This window comes from Gymnogyps californianus, chromosome 10, assembly GCF_018139145.2.
Source record: "Gymnogyps californianus isolate 813 chromosome 10, ASM1813914v2, whole genome shotgun sequence".
NCBI lineage: Eukaryota > Metazoa > Chordata > Aves > Accipitriformes > Cathartidae > Gymnogyps > Gymnogyps californianus.
Window position 1 is genome coordinate 25,062,106 of NC_059480.1, and position 27,374 is coordinate 25,089,479.

At 36.7% G+C, this 27,374-nt stretch overlaps 1 protein-coding gene across 2 annotated transcripts; it reads left to right on the plus strand.

The window, feature by feature from the left end:
- On the plus strand, positions 1-23,500 carry ZBBX (zinc finger B-box domain containing). Of its 2 annotated transcripts, XM_050902599.1 has the most exons (21): positions 1-66; positions 802-889; positions 1,281-1,394; positions 2,980-3,073; positions 5,333-5,381; positions 5,545-5,654; positions 6,794-6,796; positions 11,842-12,009; positions 12,487-12,661; positions 12,765-12,767; positions 13,571-13,691; positions 14,227-14,363; positions 14,603-14,706; positions 15,044-15,150; positions 16,109-16,140; positions 17,450-17,697; positions 18,517-18,682; positions 19,221-19,376; positions 20,347-20,583; positions 22,187-22,322; positions 23,295-23,500. In XM_050902599.1, the coding sequence occupies exons 2-21, from the start codon at positions 822-824 to the stop codon at positions 23,368-23,370; spliced, it is 2,304 nt and encodes a 767-aa protein (XP_050758556.1). In that variant the 5' UTR covers positions 1-66; positions 802-821; the 3' UTR covers positions 23,371-23,500. The 2 variants fall into 2 exon arrangements, with proteins under 2 accessions (XP_050758556.1, XP_050758555.1); XM_050902598.1 differs by lacking the exons at positions 6,794-6,796; positions 12,765-12,767 and having other exon boundaries at positions 15,971-16,140; positions 18,517-18,676.
- Positions 23,501-27,374: the final 3,874 nt, after the last annotated feature.

The following is a 27,374-nucleotide window of genomic DNA, read 5'->3' on the forward strand; positions in this document are numbered from 1 at the left end:
GTCCTGCTTTCAGCTGGAATCTGATAGCCAACAGTTGAAGAACAGTTTCCAAACATCCTGTCAGCTGTAAGTCTCTGGACTATAAAGTTTTTTTTCCTTTTCCATATGCACCCCAGCAGCACAAGTAAATGTTCAGCTTTGGCACTGTGCTTGAAATCGAGTGTTGGCATGTTTCTTCCAGCAGCCTGCTTAGTCTGTACTATACTGCAAACATTCTAGCGCAGGGAGGGTATGGGTGTTAAGCTTCAGTTTGGACTCTGTGCTGTATGAACTTGCTTGTTGGAAGAGTATTTTACAACCTGGGGGAAAAAATTGTCTTTAAAATACCACTGTCTTGAAGTTTTGAGAGTAGGGAATAACTCTGCTCTGCCAGTTACCCTATTCTTTTGTATCAATTTGTATATGACAGAAGGCATTTATCTTTCCAAGTCAGTGGAGATGGTTTGACTTCATAGACATTGATACAATTTTCTCCTTCTCTGTGCTTTCTATGGGTCTGGTTCAAGAAAGCTGTGTTTTCTTTAACTGCTTTCATTGAACTCTAGGGAATTGCCCAAATGAAACAGACAAGTAAATCTTTTCCCTGGTATCATAAATGTAATAGAAAGTTTTTCTTTCAGTTAAATTTAATTTAGAGTTGCTCCAGGATTTTATTGGCACTTCATATAAACAAGTTCTGTCCTCCATTTCTCTCCTTCTATACACTAATATTTTTGGATTTTGTTTTTACTGTTTTAATTTCAATCGAATTCCCATTTCAACAGGTTGCTAACTGTAGATCATTGAAATTCTCTTTTTTAGAAGCGGTTATACTGGGTATCATGAGCATCAATGATTTTGTAATACTCCCAGGCTCAAAACCTGGAACCTCGGTGAGATTAAAAGCAAAGTAAGTGCATCTTATCTGATTGTGATAGAGATGTTTTTTCATCAGTTTTAATAAGTTTTAATGCATCATTAAGTAGAAAAGTTTATTTGTGTAAGAGCAAGAAGAATCATGACGTGTTTCTTTTCCAGTATTTTCCCTACACTTTTATCCTTAAGACTTTATTTTCTTAGGCTTTAGTCTACTTTCTGAGTAAGTTATAGGTCTTATAACTCTGTATATCTAACATATATGCTTTGTAAAGAATTCACTGGCATAGTTTATTTTAATATAATTAAGCAACAAACCTTTCTGAATACAGACACAATTGTATCAGTTTTATGTTGGCCACTCTAAAGCTTATCTGTCTTTCATGTAATTGCTAATGAATATTTTACTACTTTAACTCCTCCAGAACTGTCAGAGAATTGCAGTTGGAGAAAGCACAGTTAGAAAAAGAAAACAAAGAGATGGAGAAGAAATTACGGCAACTACAGTCAAACATGAGCAGAGAAAAAGAAGAGAGAAAGTAGGTTAAATTTCTGTTGCAAAAAAAGGAATCTAATGAGATGCTCCCTCCGCACCTCCCCCTGCCCCAGATGGGATCTCTTGCAAATTTGGAATTTGCAATAGTGTTCAGTCTCCTCTCTCCAATCTCTCATCCCAATGATAAACTTGCTACCCTATGACTTTCTTATTTTTAAACTCCCATGTGACTTTTTGATTTATTTATTTTTTTTTTTAAAAAGAAGTAAACTAACAAATCCTTCCTGGCAGGGATATTCCTTCAGTGGCAGAGATCCCTTTTCCTCATTTATTGTCTCTTCTGCCTTTTTCCCCTGTCCGGTTGGATTTGTCACCTTAGTTTTAAAGCAGGAGACAGAAACTAGTTTCTCTTGCACTACTTCAGTCTTATTTCTGAAGTTTCTAAAGAGGATGCTGTTCTTAATATTGCTTTGATCCTGTTTTGCGTGCATCTGTGTAGCTTCTCAGAAAGACATTTTCTGTGTGATGGAAAACATGGCTTGGAAAGTCAGCATAATGTAATGAAGCAAATGCTGAAGTGGAAGTTTCAATCTCTCAGCTCTGTTACTGACTCACTCTGAAAGCTGGCAAGTCTCTGCAACATCTGCTTCCATTTCTTTGTATTTCTGCCTGACGTACTTTGTCACCGGAAATACAAGTGCCTTGGATACGTTGGTGCCTTAGTCTTGGGAATGCTAAGGGCTTGCTGTTTGCAGCTCTGTAAACTTTTGCTTGAGCTGTTGAGGCAGTGTTTTCCAGATAGTGCGTGGCACTCTTTTCCCCATGTTGTTCTCATGCAGTTGTTCTTGTATTGTTCTCATGGCCTTGTACCTGCAAACCCTGATAGCGGTGTTACGGTGAGTTCAAATGACAGGAATCATTGGCATTTGCACCACTGGTGGGAAGATCCTCCGTCTTCCCTCCTACAGGTTTTTCTTACCCCTTGTTTTGTATGCCGTAGTTTGTTTTGCTCTATGTTTGGTTTTCTGTAAAACAAAGTAGATCAGTCATTTGAATACTTGCTAAATATTATGCAATAGTGTATTATGCAGTGTGCTAAAGCTGAAAATCACTGTTTAATCTCCCTTAGTCTTAAAGTCTTCCCCACTATCTTCCATGTTCATCATAGTAGTCAATATCTAAACTGATATTCACTGAAATCTTAATTGTAGGTATGTGTTCCTGGCTTATTAAAAGATGCTGCATTTTAGCTGTGCTGGACGAATGCCCTAGAGTAAACTGGGACAATGAAGACTTGTCTGAAGTGTACTTCTGTTACATTTTTATTCTTCTAAAACCAACCTTAGAGAATTGATGGGATTTTCTTATGTTTAAAAACTTAGACCAATTTGATGGTCTAAAAATAAGTACTTTCTTAGACATTTGATACATTTACTACTATTAAAGTAGATGTTAAGCAGCTTTCAATGGAAGGGAGGTGTTTGTTTTGGGGAATTGATGATCCTGGAGACAAGTGTTTTATTTTTGTGATGCTCTGTTCTTATTTAAAAACCTGAAGGAAAACCTTTATGCTCTTCTTGCTTACAGAAGACGTAATTTGTAAGTTCTGTCTTGCTCTTGGTTCATAGGAAATCAAGTGCTTATCGTTGGAAATCTGGACAGGCAGGACCAATGACCATTCAAGCCCGAGTTTTGTCACAAAGCAAAGAAAACAATAATAAGGTAGTACACAATCAGTGTATTTGCAGGTAAAGCTATTTAAAACAAAAGAAGATTTAGAAATTTCTGATTGTTTATTTTTCCATGCCAAGCTTATGTTTCCCTTTGAGCTGGAGGAACATCAAGTTCTGTTTGGTGATCTATTGTTTTTTTAATTGCAATAGATAGCAAATTATCATTGCTTCTACAGATTTAATATTGTAAGAGTCTAATTTGGTAGTGATGGAAGTCAAAAGCCCGTCTTTCAAATGTCTAATGTCCATTATGAATCTGAAATACAAGGCTTCACGTGAAGTTTTGAGTACAAGTTCTCTGTCTTCATAGATAAAGGCTATGAGAAAGGCACACAACATTAAAATCTACTACAGTTAAAGTTTTTTCTTTAACTCAGTCACTGTGTAATGGCATCTGCATTCACAGTAGAACTCCCATATGACTCCGGTTCATTCTCTCCCCCCGCCCCCACCTTCTGCATGTCCTGTAATCTTTATTATGATGCTTCTGGATTTCTTTCAGTAAGTACAGATGGAGATTGAGAACCCAACTTGCCACTTGGCCCACAGTAGCTGGAGAAGTCCTACATTCATCCCCTGAGGACTGATGCCAGCTGGTCAAGTGTGGGTTAAACAGATCTTTGAAGCATTCTCTTGTCCGAGGACTGGACTCAGTCCATTCTCTTGAACTGACACTGAATGCTTCTGAGTGTTTTAAAATGTGGATTAGGTTTATCAATTGACTCTTGTTTTATGACATCCTTGCTCAGGCCTAAAAGGAGGGATGTAGAACTTTACTGCTAAATCATTGAAAATCCGTTTAATTTTTAATATGTACGCAATGGGGTATTTTCCCCTTATTTCCTTTTGGAAATGACTAGGGCAATTTTGCTCAAACTCTCAAAAAGCATTAAGGATAAGGCAGACGTATGGGAATGGTAAAAGTTGGTCAAATTTGTAAGTAGCTGAAGACTGGACCTTGTAGGGAGTGTTATCACTTCCAACTGTAATAACCTAGTCTTAATACTCCATTCTCTGGTGAAATAAATTCATCATTTTAATAGCTTAGGCTCTTGTTTTTGAGGCTTTATACATCATGGAAGCAAGCATTAGGTGTATCCGTCATCAAATAATGTTCATGAGTGCTGTTAAAATACCAATTGCGATAACAGAGCTTATGTTCTTTATTTGTTCCATGAATTAATACGAAAAGTCTGTAGGGGATCCCCAAATCCAAACTAATTCAATTCCTCTTTCCTTTAGCAGATATTGGTGTGTCTGGAGGGGCATGCAAATTGGACCGAGTGGGACACAAAAAGAGAGTTTTCTCTTATGATTTTTTTTTTTTTTCCTGGAAGCCATGCTATGTATGCTATGTTGAAGTGAGAGCTGTTAATTAAGAGACACCATTTGAAACTGGCTGAAATAAAGCTTATACAAGTCTGAACAGACAGTGACAACTTTGGACTAAGCCGTCGCAGTTGCTATTTGAAGTCTTTTGAAGCAGCAGCAGTGTGGTGTGAAGGTCTTCTCAGCCAACACACTCAATTTCAATAAAATTGCCTACTTGCCTGTGAGTAGAAGAGAGGATCAGAATGAAAAGGTTTTCTTTAACCCACCTCTTTCTCTTTCCCCTTCTCTGCGACAAGTAACTCAGAGCTGTTACTACTTCAAAGACTTCAGATTTCAGCTGTGATGGCTAAGGAGACGATGCATGGGGCAGGATTTTCAAAAGGGCAAAATTAAAATGCCTGCAGGTGTATAAGAGTCGGGGGGGGGGGGGAAGTGAGGATGCAGTGTGGACTCTGTTTGCAGGGAAAAACTGAGGAGCAAAAATGTTGAAAATTATTAGTTACTGGGGTGCTACATCATGGAAGGGTAATGAGGAGAAGCAGAAGGAAAACAAACTGACACCTCCCCCATTCAACAAACTATAGGTAGATAGATGTGCAGATGATATGTGCAATAGACTTTGCTGGTTGACATTTGAGCTTAAGTCGCTATGGTTATGAAGGTTCTGCAGGTCTGCGCTTGTGGAAAACGCTTGCTGCGTACCTGGCTGGGCAAACACGGACAATGTCACTTTGTGAATGCGGAGGGAGACTGGTCGCAGACTTAACGGCTGTCATGAGCAATACATGGAGTTTTCTCTTTAAATACGTGCTTAGCTATTTTCCTAGAAACAGTAACATTTTAATTCTATAAAAGTTATGCTTTTATTCATTTTCATTAGCACCTTATATATATATGTAAATATTCTTCTGTATAGGTTTCTTCAGGAAAAGTGAAGTTGCAAATACTCAAAGAACAGATTCAAGGTAAAGACATCTTTGTTAACTAAATAAAACCTCACAAACTTCTGGTAGAGCATCTGATTCTTGGAGGTTGCTGCAATTAAGCAATAAAGAAATCAGAGACTGGAGTACTGAGTTTGTTGTTTGTTGGGTTTTTTTTTTTTTTTTTTGTTTTGTTTTTCCCCAGAGCCAGTGAAAGAAGCATTTGAGCACGAAATGGCAAATGCTGTAGCTCATGAAAAATCTGAAGTGAAAGGGATAGCATGTGGACTATGTGAAATTAAGAGTGTGCTGCTGGTAAGCAAATGGTTTAAAAATTACTCTACAGCAACAGAATATAATGGGTATATATAGTAGCTTTGTGGCAGTATCTAGATATACATATATTATATAGTGTAATATGTTGTAAAAGGAATTACCTTGGGTTTGTGCAGGCTGTAAGCTGTGTGTGCTCTGCACAGACAAGCTGTCTGACCTGGAATTCACTTCCAGGCTCCTTTATGAAGAGACCTATATGTGGAAATACATATGTGCGTGCCTAAAACACAGGTGCAAGTCTAAGTATTATGTTAGCTTTCTGTATGCTAGCTTTTCTGTGCAATGCAGTTGTATTATGGTAGTTTGTGGAAGTCGTTGTACTGGCGGCCTCCGCCCCTTCTGTAAAAAGGAATCATTTTGATGGCAGTATTGCTACTTTGAAATGATACAGTCAAGGAGCTCATTTGAACTTTTAGCCTTAGCTTTTCTGGTGAATTGAAGATTTTTTTAATACCTTATTTTTGCATTTTGTTCTGCTGGGAAAAATAAGACTTCTCTAAGATGGTCAGCTTGAGGTGCCATATTGACTACTACATGTGCAGCAACTTAAAAAGAGAAAAAATTACTTAAATATTTGAGATTAATTTGATCCTACTTATTTAAATATCTTCTCTTTCTGGAATTGAAATTATAGTTTTTCTCATCTGTTCCCAAAATATGTTGGTGATAGCCACTTTGATTCTAGGATTTCTCGCTGTGATAACTACTTAGTGCGCATAAGGTAAAGGGAGGTTTTATATGCTGATCTCCGGAATGGCAAGGACAGAGATTAAATGATTCTGTTATCAGAACTGTTACCAGTTCTTTAACAGGCATTTTCTTTAAGCTGTATTTTTATTAATTTGCCCAGCATGTGAATGTGACTGAAGAGGACTGATCTCTAACTTAACTGAAGAACACTACCACACGATTAAAATAAGACGTATGGTTTCAGGCAAACAGGGCAAAATTGAGTGGTCCATGAATATTTTGTAATTTTAAATACTTTGATAAGCACCAGGGCACTTTTTTAGTTCTGACTGCTTTCTGAGCTGGCACTTGCTGGCTATGTTAGAGTGGAAATTAGTATTATGAAGTATGAGGTAATTTATATTTAATAGAGAGATTTTGCCTTTTAGCAAGTATAAATAGGAAACCGAGCCTCCAAAATATGATATAGCCCCATACTATTCGATTTTTGAAGTAACTTGTGCAAATAGGGTAGTTCCATTGTTGAATAAGAAACAACATTTTTATTCTAAAAAAGGAGCACCTGTCTTAGAAAGATTCCCCCCCCCACCCCGTAATACATGCCATGATATATTTGTATTGCTTTTACGGCAAATTAAAGCAGTTGGAGCTGCTAACACTCAAAACAAAAGGAACAGATATTTTATTTGTGTGGGTCTTTTTAATGGTTTTCCTTAGGAAAAAATACCGTGGATTTTAACTTTCTGTTAAGATTACCTGGCATCAAAGCCACCGGGATTTTGCTTCCTTTGATTCTTTGTTATTTTTTTTTTTTCCTCGCCCCCCTCCCGCTTCATTCGCGCTCCCCTAGGAACGAGCACCCCGCCGGTGCAGTCAAGCTGCAGCTCCCCGGCAGTGCCAGGGCTGCGCTTTTCCCTCCTGCGAGCTTTTAACGCGCAGGCCCACCCGCGCTGTCAATCCCTATTTTTGTACGAGCCGGTACCTCGTTTTGCCGAAGCTGCTGTAACGAAGAGGTTAAGAACTCTGTGTCATCGGTTGAGCCGCAGCTGCAGCAACACCGCCGGCGGCGCTGGCTGTCTCTCCTCGGGGTGTATTTGTGACCGGGGCCGGGCGGGCTTTCCCCGGGACGGGAGCCCCGCCGCACCGGCCCGACCCGCGCCTGGGGTACGGGGGCTGCTTGGCCGGGGCGCGCCGCCAGGCGGCGCTGCGCCCCCACGGGACGCTCCCGCGCAAGGTGAGGCCCCGCCCCCGCGGCGGCAGCCGGCCCTGCCCCTGCCGCCCTCGCCGTGCGTGACACGACTTGCTCTTGCACCTCGCAGAGGCTCTGCTCAAACGTTTGAAGCAGTGGGTGGGCTAGGAATCGTTACCTTTATGATGACTTGAACTACGATTTGCTTTTTCCTTAATGCCCCCCCCCCCCAGTAAGTGAAGCTATGCTCCTGGGTACTTAATTCTTGATTCCAGGAAGTCTTGTAGGTCATGTATAGCGCTTATAAGATCAGGACAACACTGATGGATAACAAGGCATTGTTTTAACGCTGCTTAGGTTACAAAGGGATTACTTTCACACTATCACATGTGACTTTCTTACTCAGTAGAAAGTTTTTCAGTTAAAGAGTTTTCATAGAAGCAAGTAGCATAGCAGTTTTATTGCAATGCTTATTGAACCCCCCCCCCCATGCTGTCTTTTCTTGTGCCTTGATGGATTTTATAGTTATGTACGCCTCATAGAAAACTGAGTTAAATTGAACCAATGGTAGTGTTATGTGGTTGGAAATATTTAACAAATTGCTGAGTTGGGAGATTTTTACACAGGCTCTTTGAAATATTGTTATTGGTATATTGTTTGAGACTTTTCCAAATTGTTGGATGTCAGACATTCTAGGAAAAACAAATTTGTCAGTACTAAAAATGGCCAAAGGTGTGTGTTTGTTCATCAAAGACAATTATATACCCTTGTGAGTATATTTAACAGTCTATGTTACTTGTAGTTTAAATATAGTTATAAGGAAGCTTGAAACTCTGAATTATGTCTGTTTTGTCAGATGCCACTTTGAGCATTCCTGATTCTTTCATGCTTGGATTCCACTCACAAAGGAATAAACTGTGATGAAAGTAAATGTCGTACAGTACAGCGGAGACTTAAGTTGTGTGTAATTTTATTATTCAGCTCAGTAATATTCAGTTTCTAACGTACAACTTTTTCGCAGATCTGTTATGAAACAATAAAAATTTTATAATTAGGGTAGTAAAGATTTCTCCTAGAATTATTGTATAACACTTAATTGTAACAAACTTAAGTTTCTCATGCATAATATTTGATTGCAGTTCATAAATGTGTTGTAACAACTCTTTTTTGGACCAAATTGTACCTACGTTTTGGAATTTATCTTTTGGACAAAACCACTATTTTTGTTCTCCTAAGGTTATTCCAAATTTAATTTTGATAAATGCCATGATTTACTTTTTTTAATACCTTTCCAAATAAGTATTATTATGCTTGTTTTCATTTTTTTTCATTCCTTTTTAATGGTGACTGTTTTATAGCTGGACTTAATGAGTCAAAGAGAAGCCATGTCGAGAACTTTTTATGAAAAGATGTTTGGATTTGTATTTCATTTGTATGATTACAAAGAATCAAAGTTACTTTATCCTGAGAATGCAAGCTAACATAAACATAGAAAATGTAGATAGGGTCTTGATTGAGTGTAAGTCGATTTAACTATTTCAGTTCTACCGTATGAGATTTTCATGAAGGCAAATTTTACTTTTTGATGGTGTCATTGGGTATGTCATTCTGTTATCCTGCTAAAATTTATTTGATGATCTCATTCTTTCTTCCCAGAAATGTAATCCTTTTAGTAATGCAGTAAATTGTTAAAGCTATTGGCCTGATAAATACATCCTTGTCGAAATGATCTTTGCTTATAGTATGTTAGTAGAAAGATTACATCATTTGATGGAAAAACTTCAGGTGAGAATTTAAGGCAGTTACAGAAGGATACACCATCCTGTGAGTAACGAAAAGCCAGTGGTAAATAATCTTTTTGGGATGATGTGCTATCCTGAGTTATGCAGTGGATATAAAAGTTTTTCCATGAGCTGTTTTGCATGGATATAAAAATATTTCACCACGCACATCTAAATGCAGACTGTTTACGATTTTTTTTTTTTTTTTTTTTTTTTAAATAGACTGTAGCAGATCTTTTAAACCTAGAACTGAAAACTGGGTGGTAGCAGTAGTAAGATAACAGTGATAAATCTTGACATTTGTAATGCGTTCTCTTTTAGACTTTTTTTTTTTTAAAGGGGTAAGCCACTTATCTCATTTTTGGTGGTAAACAAACTGGATTGAGATGTTGGAAGTTTTTTTGTGGGGATTAAAGGTCATACAGCGGTTCAGTGGAAGAACACAAGGATTTAAACAGAGAATCATGGAGTGCTATGATCACTCCATTGGCGTAAGGAGAATTCCACCTTAGTTGTTGTGATTCTCTCTGCCTCGCCCCCTTGTCTTCTTCCATCTTTTCTCCAATCCTACTCTGAAACTAAGTAGAAACTGCCTCTATTAATAAAGGGAGCTAACAAAAGGGTGCAGGAAGTAGAGAGATGCAAAAGGTGTCTTTTGCATTTGGAATAGAAAACAGTAGCTGTAATTCAATTTTTTCGAAGGGGGGAAAGATATTACACTCCAAGAGAGGTCATGTAATTCTTGATGTAGAGTTCTAGCTGTCTGAGTGAGGAGGAAAGGCTGTTTTTAGAGAAATTATGCAATAGAAAATTTCAAGGCAATCACTCTAGTTGTGAGAATCCAGAGAAGTGCTTTCCAGCTTTCTCGATGGGTCATGTTGCTTCTGCCTTGGACTCTTTCCTGCCCCCTTCCTGACTGCTGCTTTGGGAGTAGACATTTTTGAGTAACCAATTTGGGTTGGTTAGGCATTGAAGTAGGAGAAGATTAGTGTCTGAGTTCAGCTTCTGGGAAGTTTAATGTGAGGCCAGAACAAATAAGCTTTGCAAGTATTCTCAAAAATCAGTTTTGCAATTCTTGCTTAAGTGTTTTGAAGCAATTGAGCAAAATCTCAATGAAGATGTTCATGTTGTTTATACAAATAACACAGCAGGGTGAGCCTTTCAAATATTGATCTGCTATTATATACTGTGTGCCAGAGTACCAAAAAGAACCATACATAATGCAACTATTCAAAGGAATGTGACTTCCACTGTAAAGTTAAGATTATTTTCTTCATGTGGTGAAAAAGAAATCAACACAATCTTTAGCTATGTACTTTTGAATGCATGTGCTATAGGAGACAGAATGAACCAAGGAGAAGGGCAATTACAGAGAGAAATTCCCCTCTTTAAGTATATGCTTCTGTGATCTCCGTGTGTGTTAGGAACACGTTGGTGATGTTGGGGAAAAAAAGAATTGCTGTCAATTATGGATGACTATGAGCTGTTAGGATTGAGGAAGAAGACAAAGCACACATGTTCATACAGTAAACTTTGAACCTTATTCATCCTGCATTGCAGTAGAAGAATCAGAAGAAGGCTGCAAAAGGAAAAAAGTAACTGCTGTTTGAAGTGGTTAGTCTCCCTGCATACTCGCTGGCACGTCACAAGTACCATTTAATGTGCAACAAGCAACTGCAGAGTCGCAGGGTCGATTATAGCGTAGAGTAGGTGGAAGGGAGGAGATGTGAGTACATTCTAGTTTTGCAGTGGCTGCTTGACATCTTTGACTCTCTCTGATTACACTTTCTGCCTGTAGCTTTACTGCTCTTGTGTTTTTGTGGTAAGAAAGTGTTCCTTACTCGAGGGTTTTATAGACAAAGGATCTTTCCTTCTGGTCTCTGTGCATAGGGAGGGCATATAGGGAAAGGATGAACATAAGTATTTTTTGGTTTTGCTTGATAATCATTCAAGAGTTGACAATCAAAACCTTCATATTACATTTCCGCAGTAATTTTCTTTGTTCTAATGAAGGTTGCAAATCAGTAAATTCCCAGTGTGAGTAAAACTGTTATTTTCCTTCTGTAGCTGTTTTCAGTCAAACTCGTCTAGTTCTTTATAGTTTGGACTTTCCTGGACTGGTTTTTTGTGTGTGAATGTGTATTCCAGTCAGTTCCTTAAATGAACATTTTCCTCTTTTTGACCTCTACAGATGTGCTTCTGTCTACTGAAAAGCTTCAGTAAGCAGAACTTCATTAATAAAGTACATAGCTCATAAATTTGTTTAAATGATATGTGCTGCATAAAATGCCTCACTTAGTCTGTCCTGTGTAGTACCTAATGGAATATTCAGATTATTGAATTTTTGCTCACACATTTGCACACTATTGATTATTGAAATTATTACGTGCTTATGTCACCATCACTCTTCAATATGTGGTTACCTACGTGCTTTTAATATGCTGTTTGGTGGAATGTCTGAGTCTGTTTATAATAAATTAATGGTTTCATAATGTTTCATTAACAGACAGAAGCTGATATACATGTTGGAAAATTGGAAGTCGTTGATCACTTCATCAAAGAAGTAAATCTGAATGAATCAAAAATTAATCATGAGCAGAAGAAAGTAAACAGCAAGCATCAGGTCACATCAGACAAGTTTTCATCTCTCCTAGCATCAGTAGGCAGCGCTGAGGTAGTGTACAGTTCGGAAAAAAAACAACCTTCTTTTTGTTAAGGCCACTCTACCCAAGATGTCCTAAGGTTTTTCTGCAGTGTGCCAGGTGAGGGATCAGGCTGTCAGACTTGCACAGCCCATTGACCACTGTTCATGTCTGTCAACATAATATCCATCCTATACATAGGATGTGAGCTATCCATAGCTACTGCTTTCTGCCTACTAAAAGCATTTAAGTTAAATGGTTTTTTTTTTGTTTGCTTATACAAACTTTTTTTTTTTTATTTTGCTCTTGATAGAACATTGCAATTTAGTTGTGAGCAAGACCACATAAAAATTGAGTGATCTTGATTCTCAGGGTAGCTAGACTAAGCCCAGAAAACAGGGTGCTGCATTTCCATAGCTGATATTAAAAATATTGATGCTATTGCATGTAACTGGGGAGAGGATTATCATCAGAAGTGCTGTATTAATTATGTTGTGGCACTGATTTAGGAACTGTCCTCAGAATCAACCTGTACAGGCCTTGAAAATCAGGACAAAGGATTATTCCTAAATGGTACATTTAATGAGGAGGAATCTGCACAGTCTTTTCAGGAAGCTTTGCTTCAATGGAGAAAAGGTAGTTGTGATCACAGAGAACAACTGCGTGCCAGTGAGCTCCTATCAGGTATGATTTTTTTCTGTTTTAATTGCATTTTAAAAACATTAGGAGCCATTTTGGTGAGTTAGCAGATTTTTGAGTGGTGAAGGTAGGTGTTCTGTTAGAATAGTAGGTGTTTCTTCTTAAGTTTTCTCTCTGCGTTCCTTTAAATTAACAACAACCTCTGAAGTTGGTTTTTTTTTTAATAAAGTGCAGATTAGTGTTTACCCCAATTCTTGTAATGAACTGTGGCACTGGCCAGATTGTTTAGCTTGTGTCCCTGTAGTTTTCTATGGCATTGTTTCTCACGTGAGACTTTAATATGAACTGTAATGCTCAAGCATAAAGTCACAGCTTTTAACTGAGACAAGGAATGTGTATGGCTCAGGATTTCATATGTTGTATCAAAGTACATTTTCTGCTTGCCTTCCACAGGCTCTTAATATTTCTTTGTCCCAGTGAAAAGATGCAATCAGTTGAAGTATGCATGGAAAAATATGAAAAAAACCTCTTGTCTGATTGGATTTGTGCAAGCTAGTCTCTTTCCTCTAGTCTGTGGATGGTGTTCGTTCTTAGTGTATTTTTGTACAAAAAATATTATACTGATTTGTTTTTCTTTCTTTTTTTTTCTTCTTTCCTGTGATATGGTGGGATTTTTATCTGTGGAGTCATGGATTCCCCTCCACCCCCACCCTGCAATGTGGTAATCTTCCTTTATGTGAGAATAAATGTAATAAATGAGTTTTTACTGGCTACCCCCACTACTGACTGTGGTGTGTAAATATAATACTGCTGGCCATTTATATTTTGGAATTACGCAGACTTAGCTAGGCATAGGCTACTAACGTGACATTCATTTGAAAATAATGTAGTTAAATAGCAAGTTTATAAATCTGAATAGCTGTATAAATTTTTTTTTTTAAATAATTCTAATAGAATCTGTGGGAATTTGTGAGGTACAGACCAATCTTACTGTTATGAACGAACCTATCCGAATTGAATTCAAGAAGGATGGCCTGAGCTACATGGAGAAACTCTTGCTTAAGAAATACAGAAGGTATTGTTGAAGTTGTTGGTACTAATGAAAGAAATCAGAAATACTTAATAGCATTAACAAAAATTCCATTGAAACTTTTAAAATATTAGATATATTATCAGGACTTAAGGTGACTGTATACAGGGTGCTTTATTTTAATAAAATAACCATTATAACCAGACTTGATGACTTGCTACCTCTGCAGTAATTCTGAAATATTATTTGGAGGGATTCTCTTAGCTATCAGTTTACTTTAGAATTTGAAGACTGGTAACGATACTTGGTTGCTTAATTTTGGGGCGTTTGCTACAGGAGTTTTATAAGAAAAAGAAAGTGCAATCTTCTGGATACTTTTATAAACATTACAGAGTTGTTTTGTTAGTCCCTGAGGTGCGAAGGTCATGTCAATGAAATTAGGAAGAGTTGCTGCTTTTCAGCAGCAGTTAATACTGCTGCAGTAACTAGTGTGGTGTTTTGTTTTTTTTGTTTTAATGACTGTGATATTATATATAAAAAAATGATGACTTTTTAAGATTGATTTCTTTTCCTTTTTTAGAACTCCTGTTGATCAAATTTCTGGTAGTTGCATTAAAGATTTAAGGCCTGTGCAAACACTGAGTGTACATCAGGCTGTGCTTGGAGGAGGGGGAGAAGGAGATGATGACGGTGATGATGATGTTGATGACTTAACAGGTGTAATAGATTTCTGTTTATTGAATCTAACTATTAAGTACTTTTTCTTGGGTTGTTTTTTTTTTTTTTTTGCTATGATTGCTGAACAGTTACATACTTAAGCAGTTTCTGCTTAAAGAAAGTAACCATAATGAAAGAAGAAATTTATGGTACTTCATAATAAATAAAAAGTTTGCGTTTTTGTAAGTGTATCTTGAACAGGAAAAAATGAAATGCATCAAATTAATTGTATTTCATAGTTGAAGAGGTGAAGAGATATTGGACATCTGTTTTTAGAGAGGAAGTACCCAATGCTGTTTCTGAAAGTGCAGAGTCCTCGTTGAAAATTGAGTTCCTTGATGATGTAAGTATGTAATAAAGGACTTAATGAATCTTCACATTGATCTGAAGTGATTTGTTTAAATGTTGATCTGTTAAATATTTAAAATAGCAACAGTTAAATCATTTGTAATAAAAAAAAATATTGGTGCATTGTTTATCTTTTCCATACAAATGTGGAAAATTTATCTTTCCAAAGGTTCCCTGTAATTTTTTCCTGTTGTGTCCAGGGACCCTTACTATATATAAATTATATAGAAATTAAAAATAAAATCTGCAGGCTTTTAATCACTTAAGTTAATGTTTTTTTGAATTTTAATCTGCTGCTGAATATGGGTTTTTTGGTTTTGTTTTTTAATTAGTCTTATGGCAAGGACTTGGAAGAATCATCTAACTTTTTGGTGCTGGAAGCTGGGTCTATGGGAATGAATAAGCAAGGAAAAACTGAACCACTCAAGCAGTGTGGAAGGTATCAGAGATGCAGAGATTATTTAGAAGAGAAAAGGGAATAATCCTATCTTCTGATTTAGTTACATTCCTAAGAAACAGGCGCTTTTATTTGCAGACAGTCATACTTCATATGAAAGGGAAGAAGCCTTGATTGTAAATTGTAAATTGTTTTAAGGCATGGTTAAGATATACGTCTTCTCATCCTTGGTGCAAGACATGGTCTGTGCCAGTATCACGACACTTAGTTACTGCTTTCCCTTCCTTTACATTTCTTCCAAGGTCCTGTCTGTGATTGGTGTTTTTTGTCCTTGAAAGTTTTCATTTGCATGACCTAATGATTTGATGAGTAGTTTGTAAGACCGTCTAAGAACAGTTTGGCAGTTAACAGGCGTATGACACATTTACCATCAAAGTTAGTGAATATTAAATTTGTGTCTTCGACTTTGTCAGCGAGCCACCAAGGTATATTAACTGCCTGTAATTAGAGAGGCATCACTTGGAAATTTCTTTGGTTGCTTGATCACTCCAATGTTAAACCATGTAAGACACATTTCTTTATATGTGTATGTCCTGAATTACAGGTAGAATTTCTCTTTTGTATGCTCTTATCTCAGTAGGAGCAGGGACTAGCATACAGACAATCTGTAATTGGTCAGTGTTGTGTACTTTTAAGATACTCTCACTCAACTAATCTTGTAATTCCAGGCAAAACTGAGAGTCTTAATAATTAATGATACATATGCAATTCTTCTGATCTCCCCAAATTTATTTATGATTAGATGTGATCTGTTTTGTTATATTTTATTCTTCTGGTCTTTTCTCCTTCCTCTGTTTCAAAGTGGTTCAGCAGTTGCAGATCAGAACAACGCAGCGCAAGACCTTTTGCAAAGAGAAACTGTAGGCATAATGAGAAAGTCATCTTGTTATTTAACGTCCACACCTGACACTCAATATTTTTTACCTCTTCCTCTTGACAGAAACCCTGTTTCTTCTAAAGAAGTTTCTCAAGGTAAATTTTGAAAGTTATTTGTACAATATACATAAGTGTATACAGTTTTCATTCTCATATAGGATGTGGTAGTCAACTACGATGGTTGTCCGAAAAAAATAATTAAAGATCATTAAATTATGTACCATTCCCTGAGCTATGCAGGTCCCTTGACCACAATTTGATGGGCTGCACAAACTATTTTGAAATGATAGGCATCTGCTGTGAGAGTAATCTCACAGCTGTGAGCTCATATTTGAGGGAGAGACTGCCCCAATATGAGTTGTATACTGAAAACAAACCCATTATAAAGCAGATGAAGAGATCTTACAGATCTCTTAATTTATCTGTACTGTGTTAGATTTAATGTATGGCACGTGTCCTTTTTATGTAGAAAAACACTTTTATGTAGATAGATTGAGAAACTGTATAAATGATTACCTGTTCTGCATGAAAGATCATCATTTTTGTATAAGTATTCCAGTGCTTGTTGCATGTCAGTGAAATCACCATGAAAGTTTGGCAGCTTTATTTTGTGACGCACTTAAGGGGTCCCAAAGATCTCACTCCATGTCCTAAAACTATGTAAAATATATTGTCACTTTTTAAATATTAAGAAATAAGTTAGAATGTAAGGGTAATTAATTTCTTATTCTTGCAAGTACCGAACAATTGCTCCAGCACTTCAGGACCTAGCACTTGTTCTCTTTGTGCTTAGTTCAAGAAACTGCTTATTTAAGTCTTCAAATGTGAAAAAGCAAACCAGAGCTGACTAATGAGATGTGATTTATGTGCTTCTTTGGGCACAGGATAAAAAATAAAATGGCTATGTCTTGTATACACAAAGAAAAACAGCTTGCATAATCATTCCCAGCCTGACAGTATGTATTTCAAACCATTATACTACTTTTAAAGAAGTTTTATGAAATTGCTATTATTGCAGTTCTTACACTGGCTCTGGTTAGATTATAGCATTCTAAATGTAAAAAATTACATTAGCATGAAGTAGTAGTTGGAAACGTGTTAAGATTATTATCAAGATCTAATGTGTTCATAGACAATGATGTACAGGAACATATGCATTAGATACAGAACTGGTACTACTGCCTGGCAAGTCTAGTCTGTGTATGTTGGCATCTCTGGATATCAGGCAGGAAGCTAATGAAAGTTAACTGTTCTTATTTGTAATTTTGTGGCTTAGGGGTAACTGCAATGGAGGTTTCATATTTTAAGTTCATGAAGAAAATACAGTAGACTTGCAGGTTATAATTCATATTCATTGCCATAAAAAAAAAATTCCTATTTTCATGATTTTGTTGTACTCTTGTAGAAAAAATGATTGTCTGCAGTCATCTTGAAAGAAATGCAGTGCAAAGGGAAAGTATTAAACTAAAGACTATGAGAAGATCACTTAGCTCCTGTAAACTACCTGAGAAGATCTCTAATCCTACTGAACTAATGAGCACCAAATATCACCTTGAGACACAACTGCAGAAAAACAATAAAGATTCACAAGAACTGGACAGTGTCTGCAGTAGTCACAGTTTGGTTTTGCCTGTAATTACAAAGTCTTCAGTGGTAAAATATCGTTTCTTTGATTGTTAAATAGATAAACTATGTTGCTTAATCTACTTTCCCAGTTTAGCATGAGGCAACGTACCATGTTCCTGAATCAGTTGGGAGAGAGTGATAGTTGTATGGTTACCATGAAATACTCTACCACTTTTCCCTGTTCTTCTCCAGAAAGCCCACCCCAAAGCAATCAAGAGTGTAGTTTTAATCAGAGAATTGTCACTGCCTACTATATTTCATATCTAGGGGATGAAGGCCTCTATGCTTTCCACTTTGTATTGTCAGTCTTCTGTTGATGTTCAAAAAAAGAAAAAGAAAGAACAGACTAGTCTCAGACAAAAAAAAAAAAAAAAGGTGTGCTGGGGGAGGAGGCAGCTCTTCCCATGTTAGTATCAAGGTCACTTCACCTCTTGAATGAATGCCAAAAATTGTAGATACTCTTATCTAACCTAAATTATTTAAATGGTGTTTTACTGAAAGCAAAAAATCATGGAGGAGGTTGGGACATTAGATTTGGAGTCATTGTTAAACAGTACTACTTTGGTTGATGTACACAAAGATAAGCGAAAACAAACAAAAACTGCTTTTCATGTCCACAGTGGAAGAATGGACTCAAACTCTCACAACATTAGCAATTGAAGTTTATAGGATTTTAAAGCATATATCATGCAAAACCATCATCCTTATGAATATCTATTACAGTAGGCTATCAGAATCATTCCAAGTTTTATGAAATGAGCATTTTATTAATATAAACTTGCAAGGGCAACTTATGAATTTTCCTGTTTCTTTTCCTGTTTCTAATATCTTTGTGTTTTATTCAAGTTACAGGATGTAGCCAAAAGACAGAAATCTGTTTCTACGCGGTATTGGGGACTTGAAGGTTTCTTTGTTGTAGGTACAAACCCTAAACAAGTAATGCCTGAAGCACGTTCTTCACGGTGTGCTGACTCTAGCCCTATGGACAGTAGTATCCCGTTTCCAGGTAATGGCATATGAATAAAATCCTCAAACAATATACATATTTATCCCTGTTGCTGTAAGACATCCTTCTCTTCATGTAACTTGGATCTAGCTTACTTTTAGAAGTCACTTCAGGGTAACAGTCATGCCAACACACACAAATGGTGCTGTGGAAGGATAAAATAAACTTCCTGCCTTGAGGTAAATTACATCAATATAGTGCCATAGATTTATATGTTTCTTTATGTCCCCTGAGAATTTGGTTCCACTAGGAATTTCTGCTTTTCTTTGTGCATAATATACATCACAAAAAAATGCTTTTAATGGTGTATATGAAACAACATGTGAAATGATTGGTGAACATGAATATTAATTCCATCAAGTATATCACTTGAATTTAAGCTTGTTAGTGTGTTATATATGATTTTTCTTTTTTACATTATGTGTAGAAAAGTAGTTGCATGACTTATTTAAATCACACACATTAAATGCACAAGTATAGTAACAGTAAATGTGTATTAACACAAAACCTGCAAGTAATTTCCTCTAATACTTTTTAATTGCAGGAGATGGAAAGTGGGTTACTGAAAGGAGCTTAAGTGAATATGCTGATGACTCTGTAGTTCAAGGTGTCTTAGAAAGTCAGTTGAATAGACCTTCAGGTGGTTTGGAGACTCAAAATAGAATTTCTCCCCTGACGGCAGCGTGGAGGTCATACCCAGGTAAGGATAGCAACAGCTTTGAGGTCCTACTTTAACAGGTTAATTTTTCCATGTACAAAGTAGAAGCGCTGTCTGTGATGATTCTGTTGAATTTAGGTCACTTTTATATCTTCATCTGTGTATTTGTATTTTGGGTATAATGGCTTATATACATGGCATTGTTTTCATCAGAATGGGCTTTTGAGTTAAAAATTACCTCTTTCCAGCTGTCACTAATAATTCTTTTTATTGTGCTTAGTTTCTACTCCTGCCTCTACCCCATTACTTGCCTCTTAGCTTCAATATTTAGATAATAAACTGTCTAGAACAAGATTATGTATTACTGTGTGTTTTGCAGCATCTAGTACAATATGGTTTTGATCTAATAAAAGATTTCTTCATGCTACTGAAATAAGTCTTATTACATGAACTATAAGAAACAAGGAAACAAGTAATGTATAACTGCATCTGCACTTTTTAGTTACTTTTCTCAATTTCAACTGTCTCCATCTCAAGGAACGTAGCTTACATTATTTCTCTCATCTTAAGCAACCAGTTCAGCATTTTAATTTTAAAAACGCTATGTGCGGAAATTGAAACTGTCAGTTTTGAATCCCAGAAAAATCTTTGGTAGTGTCTATATTTTATTCATATTGCCTTAAATTAAAAAAAGACAGAACCAAAGTTTTTAGCTTTCTACACACATTCTCAGTCTCTCCTCTCCCCCCAAATTTGTGCCATTGTACATAATGTTTAAATGAAATATTTTTTTTTCTGAAAGATACCCCTGAAGTATAAGGTGCTACTTCCCAATATAATTGTAAACTCTTTATTATCATTTATTAATGCACAATCTTAAGCAAAATTAATAATCTGTTCAGGTGAATTCATAATCAAACTACAATTAATGTCATTAATGAGCTGAGATAAAATTCTCTTTGTGTGTGAAATCTTGAATTATTAGAAGTTGTGACCTTTTCTGTTATTTCAGGGAATGATTCTAGAAGACCTTGGTCAACAAATATGCTACACTGTAAACTGGCTGGAAATTGTCCAACAAACACACAGCCAAGACCAAAGAGTTCACCTATGCATATGTTTAGAGTTGATACTGAGATATCAAAACACAAGTGCCTTGGTGTAACTGAACAAGATGAGTATCTTTGGGAATATATTGCTGACCAAGAAGCCCTACTTACTCTGGAAAAAGAATTACAAAGTTATACAGGTAAGTGGCAATGCTGCTTTTTTTTTTTTTCCTCATGCTTACAAGTAACATAATTAAAACAAGTAGGTATTTCGTTTGCCTTCTCAGATCTAGCTGATTTTGATGAAAAATGTACTAAATCATTTGATGATGCAAGACTCTTGTGGTTGAACAGTGATTTATTTCCATTTGATCATACTCTGACCTACCCTTAATTTAGTAGAAGCAAACTGTTTCATGCAACTTTCTTAAGTTTTTTATCCCTTGCATTTTGTTGCAAAAATCTACAGGTTGTGCTAGGTGTTATTTCAGATCATAGATTTCTTTAAATAGGTATCCTTTCCTTGGATATTTAATAATGAACACCCCAGGTGTTGTTAGAAGCTGGATGTGATTTGATGCAAGGGTAGCAAGAAGGGAAAGAGATTGACAGGAAATTGTATACATCTATCCTGACGAGAACTGCCACTAATAAGGCACAATAGACATGGTATTACCTCTCATTTTGAATTTGACTCAACCATCTTTCCCCTATCTTTTTAAACCCATCTCCTTGTTTTTCGAGGGTGGGGGAGGTGGCAGGCGGGCAAGGTCAGTTGGTTATGGTTGAACAGAATGAGTGAGTTCTGGTTTTGTTCTTTGAATACAGGAAAAAAAATAATTGGGATACTTCTGTTCCATCTCAATGAGGAGATAGGTCAAATGTCTAAGACACTTTGTGCCGTAAGCAGCCTTGATAGGCTGCATCTCTTAGGCTGTATCATGGTCCCTCCCTTCTGAGTTGCTATGGTGCTTTTATATTGGCAGGTCCTGGCTATGATGCATCTTCAGTAAACAAAAGTAGTCTGGATTCCAGAGCGTTCTATCTTTTAAAATGTTTTTACCTTAGATTTTGCTGTATTTTTTCACACAGCTCTTCTGAGGCTTCCAAATACCACATTTCAGGACAGTTGTCCTTCCTTTTTTGATACGTACTCATCAGAACCCATGTGTTTTTGGAAGAGTTTCTCTTGTTAACGCTTGAAGAATGAACATCCATGCTGAATATGCTCAGAGAAGAATAGGGAGGGAAGTTATTGTTGAGCTGTCCCATTCTTTCTCTCCCTTTTCGTTCCACTTTCTTGAAATACTTTTCACTTACTTATAAGTTCATAGCAGAGACTTATGGCTAGCTGGGAAAATAGTAACATACTTGCATGTGCGTTGTGTAAGAAGCATAGACTGTGACCCCAGTTGATCATCTTTTTATATTGGTGGATGTGGGATATATCCTGTTACTCTGTTTTAAACATGTACTACCATTTGTCAGCTACCCGAGTTCTACATTTGCTACTGTATTTTGAGGTCGCATACGTATTAGTGGGCCTTTTGTATAAGGTTTTGTATTGTACTGGCATAAATGTCTGAGAAGCAAACCCTCTCCATTACTTCTGATGATACAGTAACCTTATAATAAAAAGTCATCATTTATTTGAGGGCTTGTAGTGACCTCCGTCAACTACAGTTGTTTTGAGACTTTTAACGGCAAGTTTTTGTTGATACTGTGAAATTCTTTAAAATTGATAGTGTAGATACTGCATTTTTTTGTTTATATTTATTCCTGAAATGACCTAAAATATTTCAGGTCCTGAAAAACGTTACAGCTTAACTTCTGGAGATGTAGCCTCCTCCAGCAGACACTCAGAGAAGATATGTGGAAATACTACAGATTTCCATAAAAACCTGGAGCTAAAAGACCACATCAGAGTTGATACGCTCAGGTAAGTTAAACTTCCTGAGTATGTTTTTATGGTATTGTAAAACGCTCAATATGCCAGACATCTTGCCAGAACTGAAATAAAAACAGTCTTGACTTTCTGATTGTACTTTACATACTGATTACAAATGTCAGCATGACCCATTTTGTATCTTGGTGTTCTAAGTCAGTACTCTCAGGCAGCTCAGATTAAGAATTAAGTGATATATTTTGTTGTTGAGACTCCAGACTATAAATTTTGGGATCATGTTTTTTTTTTAATGCATTAGCTTTTGTTAATACACAGCACTGAGATTGATAAAGTATGTGTGTTACAAATCATCTAAATTCTTTGGATGTAAGGTACTTTTTAAAAGAGCAGTTGTGAGCAGGTGAGCCAATAGCATTTAACTCACTATAGTCTGTGATGTATCTGTTATATTGCCTTGGAGACTAAGGAGATGACTGGAAACAAGGAAGTTCCCCAAAGTTCTGTCTGTCATTGGTTTCTTACTATGGTCTCATAACTAGTAAGGGTCAGTGAGACACTGTGAGTTAACTACGTGCTGTGTGAATATAGCTGATTCAGAGATTGGTGGTTGTTTGAATTTGGTGTTTTTTTTTTTTTAATGTTCATAATAATGAAATTGCAGGTCAGCAGAAAACTAAGCAATACTTGCAAATAGTGCAGATACTATAAATGAGACCTACTTTCCTAGCTTACCTGTTCTAGGATGTGGGATTTCTCTCTTAACGCACAATAGTGACGTTATTTACTTCCTACTTGTTTAAGAGGTGAAACTGTATGTGACAAAAACTGAGGGGGGAAAAAATGAATGTAGTAGCTTGTAATGTATGTATACTTGCAAAATATACAGCAAAAGCTATTTTCATGCCTTTCAGTTCTACATATGTTCACATATGTTACTAAGGCTTAAAGCAGAGTAGCTTGAGGAATTTAAGCTGCTAAAAATCACTGTGGTGTGTTTCTTTTAAGGGGCTGGGATGAAAGCCAAATGGATGATGAGGAAGAAATTCTGGAGGATAAGCAGCAGGTTCTTGCATTACAGTGAACATGCAAAGAACTTAATGCAATTTCTATCTTTGCGTATCATAGAAAACCAAGAAGCAGACGAAGAGGTGTCTTGAGTGCTGCTCAAGATATTATTTATTAAGAATTGTTCTGTAAAATTGTCAATAAAAATTTTTAAAAATCCCTTGATTTTGGCTTTTTTATTAGTATGAAGAAATAACAGAATAAAAGAAAAATGGTCTTGTGCTATTATTTTTTTAGGATTTTTTTATTCTTTAATTTTTATTCAATATAAGGTTCCTTGCCCACAGATTGAATTTTGCGTCTCCAAATGCAGTTTTACATTGCCAAGCTGAGAAGTAATGTGCAAGAGGTATTCATGGAGCGTTCTTAAATTGGGGGTCTCAATATGGCCAATTTTATATGGTGAGATGCATAGTAGAAAGTGTAATAGGTCTAGTATACTTTACTCCTTATCATATATTTTCCCACTAAGGGACTTTTGCCTTGCAGACTAGAAATTAACAGTTTTACACAGTGTATTTTACTTCTCCTGCTACACTCCTTTCTTCTTAATTTTAGCAGGTAGCATATGCTAGCAGTAAACTTGGCTCCCTCTGCTCAGCATCGATGGGAGGTCAATTCTTTCTGCACTGTACTACTTTCACTGTACTATAGGTTGCTATCTTACAGGCCTTTTAAGATAAGAGAACAAAGAGGAAATACAGTTAAAAGATGATCTTGGGTGGGTTTGATTTCACCAAACCATTTAAATTTCTCTATCTGATCATGACGAGGCCTCAACTTTCTCCTCTTCTCCCCTTCCCAGTTAATGTAAGGTTAAATGCAATTAATGTAACTTCAGTAAAAGGTCACTTGACTGTTACATGCTGACATGGTACTTTAATGTAAAGAGGGTTCGGTGGCTTTCTGCTCTCTTTTTGAGGAGATGCTTAATTGTACCCAGTAGTTGAGTAGTTGTCTGTGGAGGTGGCAGGAAGTTACGGTTTTGAAATGATCTAAGTGGTGTCTTTTGGTAACATCTTTAGGATTCTCAGACACAGCAGCATGCTTCAGCTTTCTTTAAAGTTTTTTTTCATTCATCGTGTTCTATTTGAATGTGGTGGACACCTTTTTCCTTCTTTTATTAGTTTCCTCCACTGGGGTTTTTAAGATGCTTTTGAAAGCACCTTAAATGCTTCACACGCACCCCCCAGTTTCGACCAAAAAAAGTGTATCAAATTGCAGTCACAAAGATTTCTGTCTCATTGTGTTGGGAAATTTTGAAAGTGGGACTAATTAAAAGCTTTTGTCTGACAATTGTTCTTACCCATTTACGGGTAAATCACCTGACAGGAACTCTGAAATTAATCGTAATTGTGGTTCACAGAAACTTACATATAGAAAGAGAAGCTTTATATCCTGCTTTACATCTTCCATCTATATTCCACGGTTCTCTCATAACTGCTTTAAATAAGGAATTTATAGAAGATGAAATTCAGAGAGCAACACTGTACGTAGTTTTAAGAAATTAATTTTGTTTATAGCCTCAAATGTTTAAAGATGTCTTTGAGTGCTTATCTTGAAAACCTTGTGATTCTGTGTTCAGAGGTGGCAAGTGACCATCATTAATGTATCGGTGGAAACATTCCAATGTATTGTTTAGGTTCTGACAATTAAACACATACTTGTTTGTATTCTCCCCACGCCATAGGACTCTAATGTAGTATGCGTTTGTCGTCTGTCCCACCCATCAATTATGCACTAGTATTGGACAACATAGTAATCTTTTCAACAATTTCTTTTACAGGAAAAAGTACTTCAGTAACCCTAATTCATAAAAACTAGAGCCTTCAGGCTGAACAGATCATTGATTTGATTTCCTGCCTCATTTCTTGTCTTTAAGGTGAGGGCATATTTTCCACTTCAGTTTTCTTTATAGAGTTTACCGTATATTGATGTTTTATTACAGTGGCTCTTTGCCAGAAATTCTAAGAATAAAATCAGAAAGAAGGTCTTCTACTTTGCAGATTAAGGCCAGTGCTTTTCTCTCATGAATATAACCTTTTCTTTCTTTGAGTTACTTTTCCAAATATTCCTATTACACTCATTTCCCTTGCACAGATAGGCTGACTGCTCCCATGCTGTTCCCAGCCCTTTTTAACTAGAAAACCAATGAAGCAGGTGCTACTGCAGTGTGTGCCTAGAGCCCTCAACAGTCAGGTTAATCCTTTGTGTTTGTGCTTGTTGGAGATAACTAGAAAGTCACTGACTGTTTTCAACATCTGATTTTAACAGTTTTCCCTTCCTGTCCCTTTTTATTGAAAGAAAAAAGTGCTTCTCATAATACCTCTAACAAACTTTGGACTAAAAATAAGCTTCCTTCAATGTATTAGCAATCTCTTTGGTTAGTCAGCGATGATTTAAATGCATCTCAGTTTTGTATTCCTAGGTTTAACACACTTGAAGATGTCTTTCTTGTGTTGAATTTTTTTTTTTTTCCCTATCTTCAACATATAGTGGTGGAACTAATATCCTAACTAGAAGACCAAAAAAAGCATCTGAACTCATGCAGTTCTGTGACATTTATTGCTTGTGTCTCTGTTGCAAATAGAACAAATCTAGTGTTGAAAGCTTGCTGCTTATGATTATGGATGTGGTTTAATGTACTTCTCTGCATTTCTGCCGTCATACAAATACAATGTGCAAATGGTTATGTTTGGTTTTTTCGGTGGGTTTTTTTTTTTATTTTATTTCCTCCTGTGCCTGTTGTAGGGATGGCTAGAGCTGAACTCAAGTGTCAAGGGATTTGCACAGAAAATGGATCTTTTCTGTCCATTTAGAGAAAGAGAACAGAAGCGAGGAAAAAAGTGAAAGACCAGTCTATTTTTTTGAGCTTCTAGGGTGAGTCTACATGTCTTTTTGTGTACATTAACTTTTGGTAACCTGATTTTACAAAACATAAATCCTATGAATTAACTTGGCAATCAATTTGGATTTTGAAAGAGGTATCACATTCATTATATATTAAAGTATTCTAGGATTCATGTGGACACACCTACTTTTCAGTAGTCTGGCAGACTCTGCAGGTTTGTCTCTTTTTTTTGCCTTTTTGAATGTGGCCGTTTTCTCTTTTCCAGCAACTCTCAGTATAATATACATTGATGTAAAAGACTGCTTGGTGGGCAGGTGGGCTTACTATTTTTTTTTGGTTATACAGTACAAGAATGGGTGAACCTGGCAAGGATCAGATTACTGGAGAGATTTTTGAGGGCTCCTTTGTTATCTTGGGAGCAAATGTTTCCTTTCTGTCCTTTCAACTAAAGAAAATACATGAGGTGTGATTTTTGTGTGCGATGTTTAAATATTAGTATTCCAACACTCTCAGCCTTTTTTCCCCATGATTTTTTTCTTAACAGCTTGGTGTGAGACCCAAGAAAAATCTGACTCCACCGCTCTTCTGCTTAGAAACTTGTTGCAAATATATTTAGTACCAGAGAATGGAATAATTTGGGAAGGATGAAAACCTAGGAATTGTCTGCTGTCTATTGTCAAGCTTTATGACCTGTACCAAGAGCAGCGTACTTGTGCAGTTTACATGTCAGAGTGTTGCTGATCTAAGCAATGAGGGTTAGCATATGGCATGAATCAGATGTTTCTAGATGCTCGGAGGAATGCTTGTGCTTCACAGAGATCTTCTGCCCATCTCTGATGGGGAAGCTCTACCCATGTGTTAAGATTTTGAGCTTTACTAGCCCCAGTTCATTACAGAATTCTTTCCTACCAGCCAGTGTTTCTTTTTTTCTTATACCCCAAACTGATGGTGCATCGAGTGGAGCTCATACTGTTCTCTTGAAATTACCTTTCCCTGGGTACCTACCAGACTGACTGGCACCAGTAGATGACTTTTGCAGGTAAATCTAGCTGGTAGCAAGTTGCTAAATATTTTTCAGTCAGTTTCTGTATCTTGGTGTTTTAAATATCAGTTCTTCTTCCAGCTTGCCAGAATAGAAATATCCAGCGTAATGATAAAGGAGTCATGTG

Bases quoted from the DNA above. Each gene is read 5' to 3' on its own strand.
- ZBBX (XM_050902598.1), top strand. From the start codon at position 822: ATGAGCATCAATGATTTTGTAATACTCCCAGGCTCAAAACCTGGAACC. The intron at 12,010-12,486 runs GTAGTGTACAGT...GCACTGATTTAG, and splicing joins CATCAGTAGGCAGCGCTGAG to GAACTGTCCTCAGAATCAAC. The intron at 13,692-14,226 runs GTATTGTTGAAG...TTCCTTTTTTAG, and splicing joins TTGCTTAAGAAATACAGAAG to AACTCCTGTTGATCAAATTT.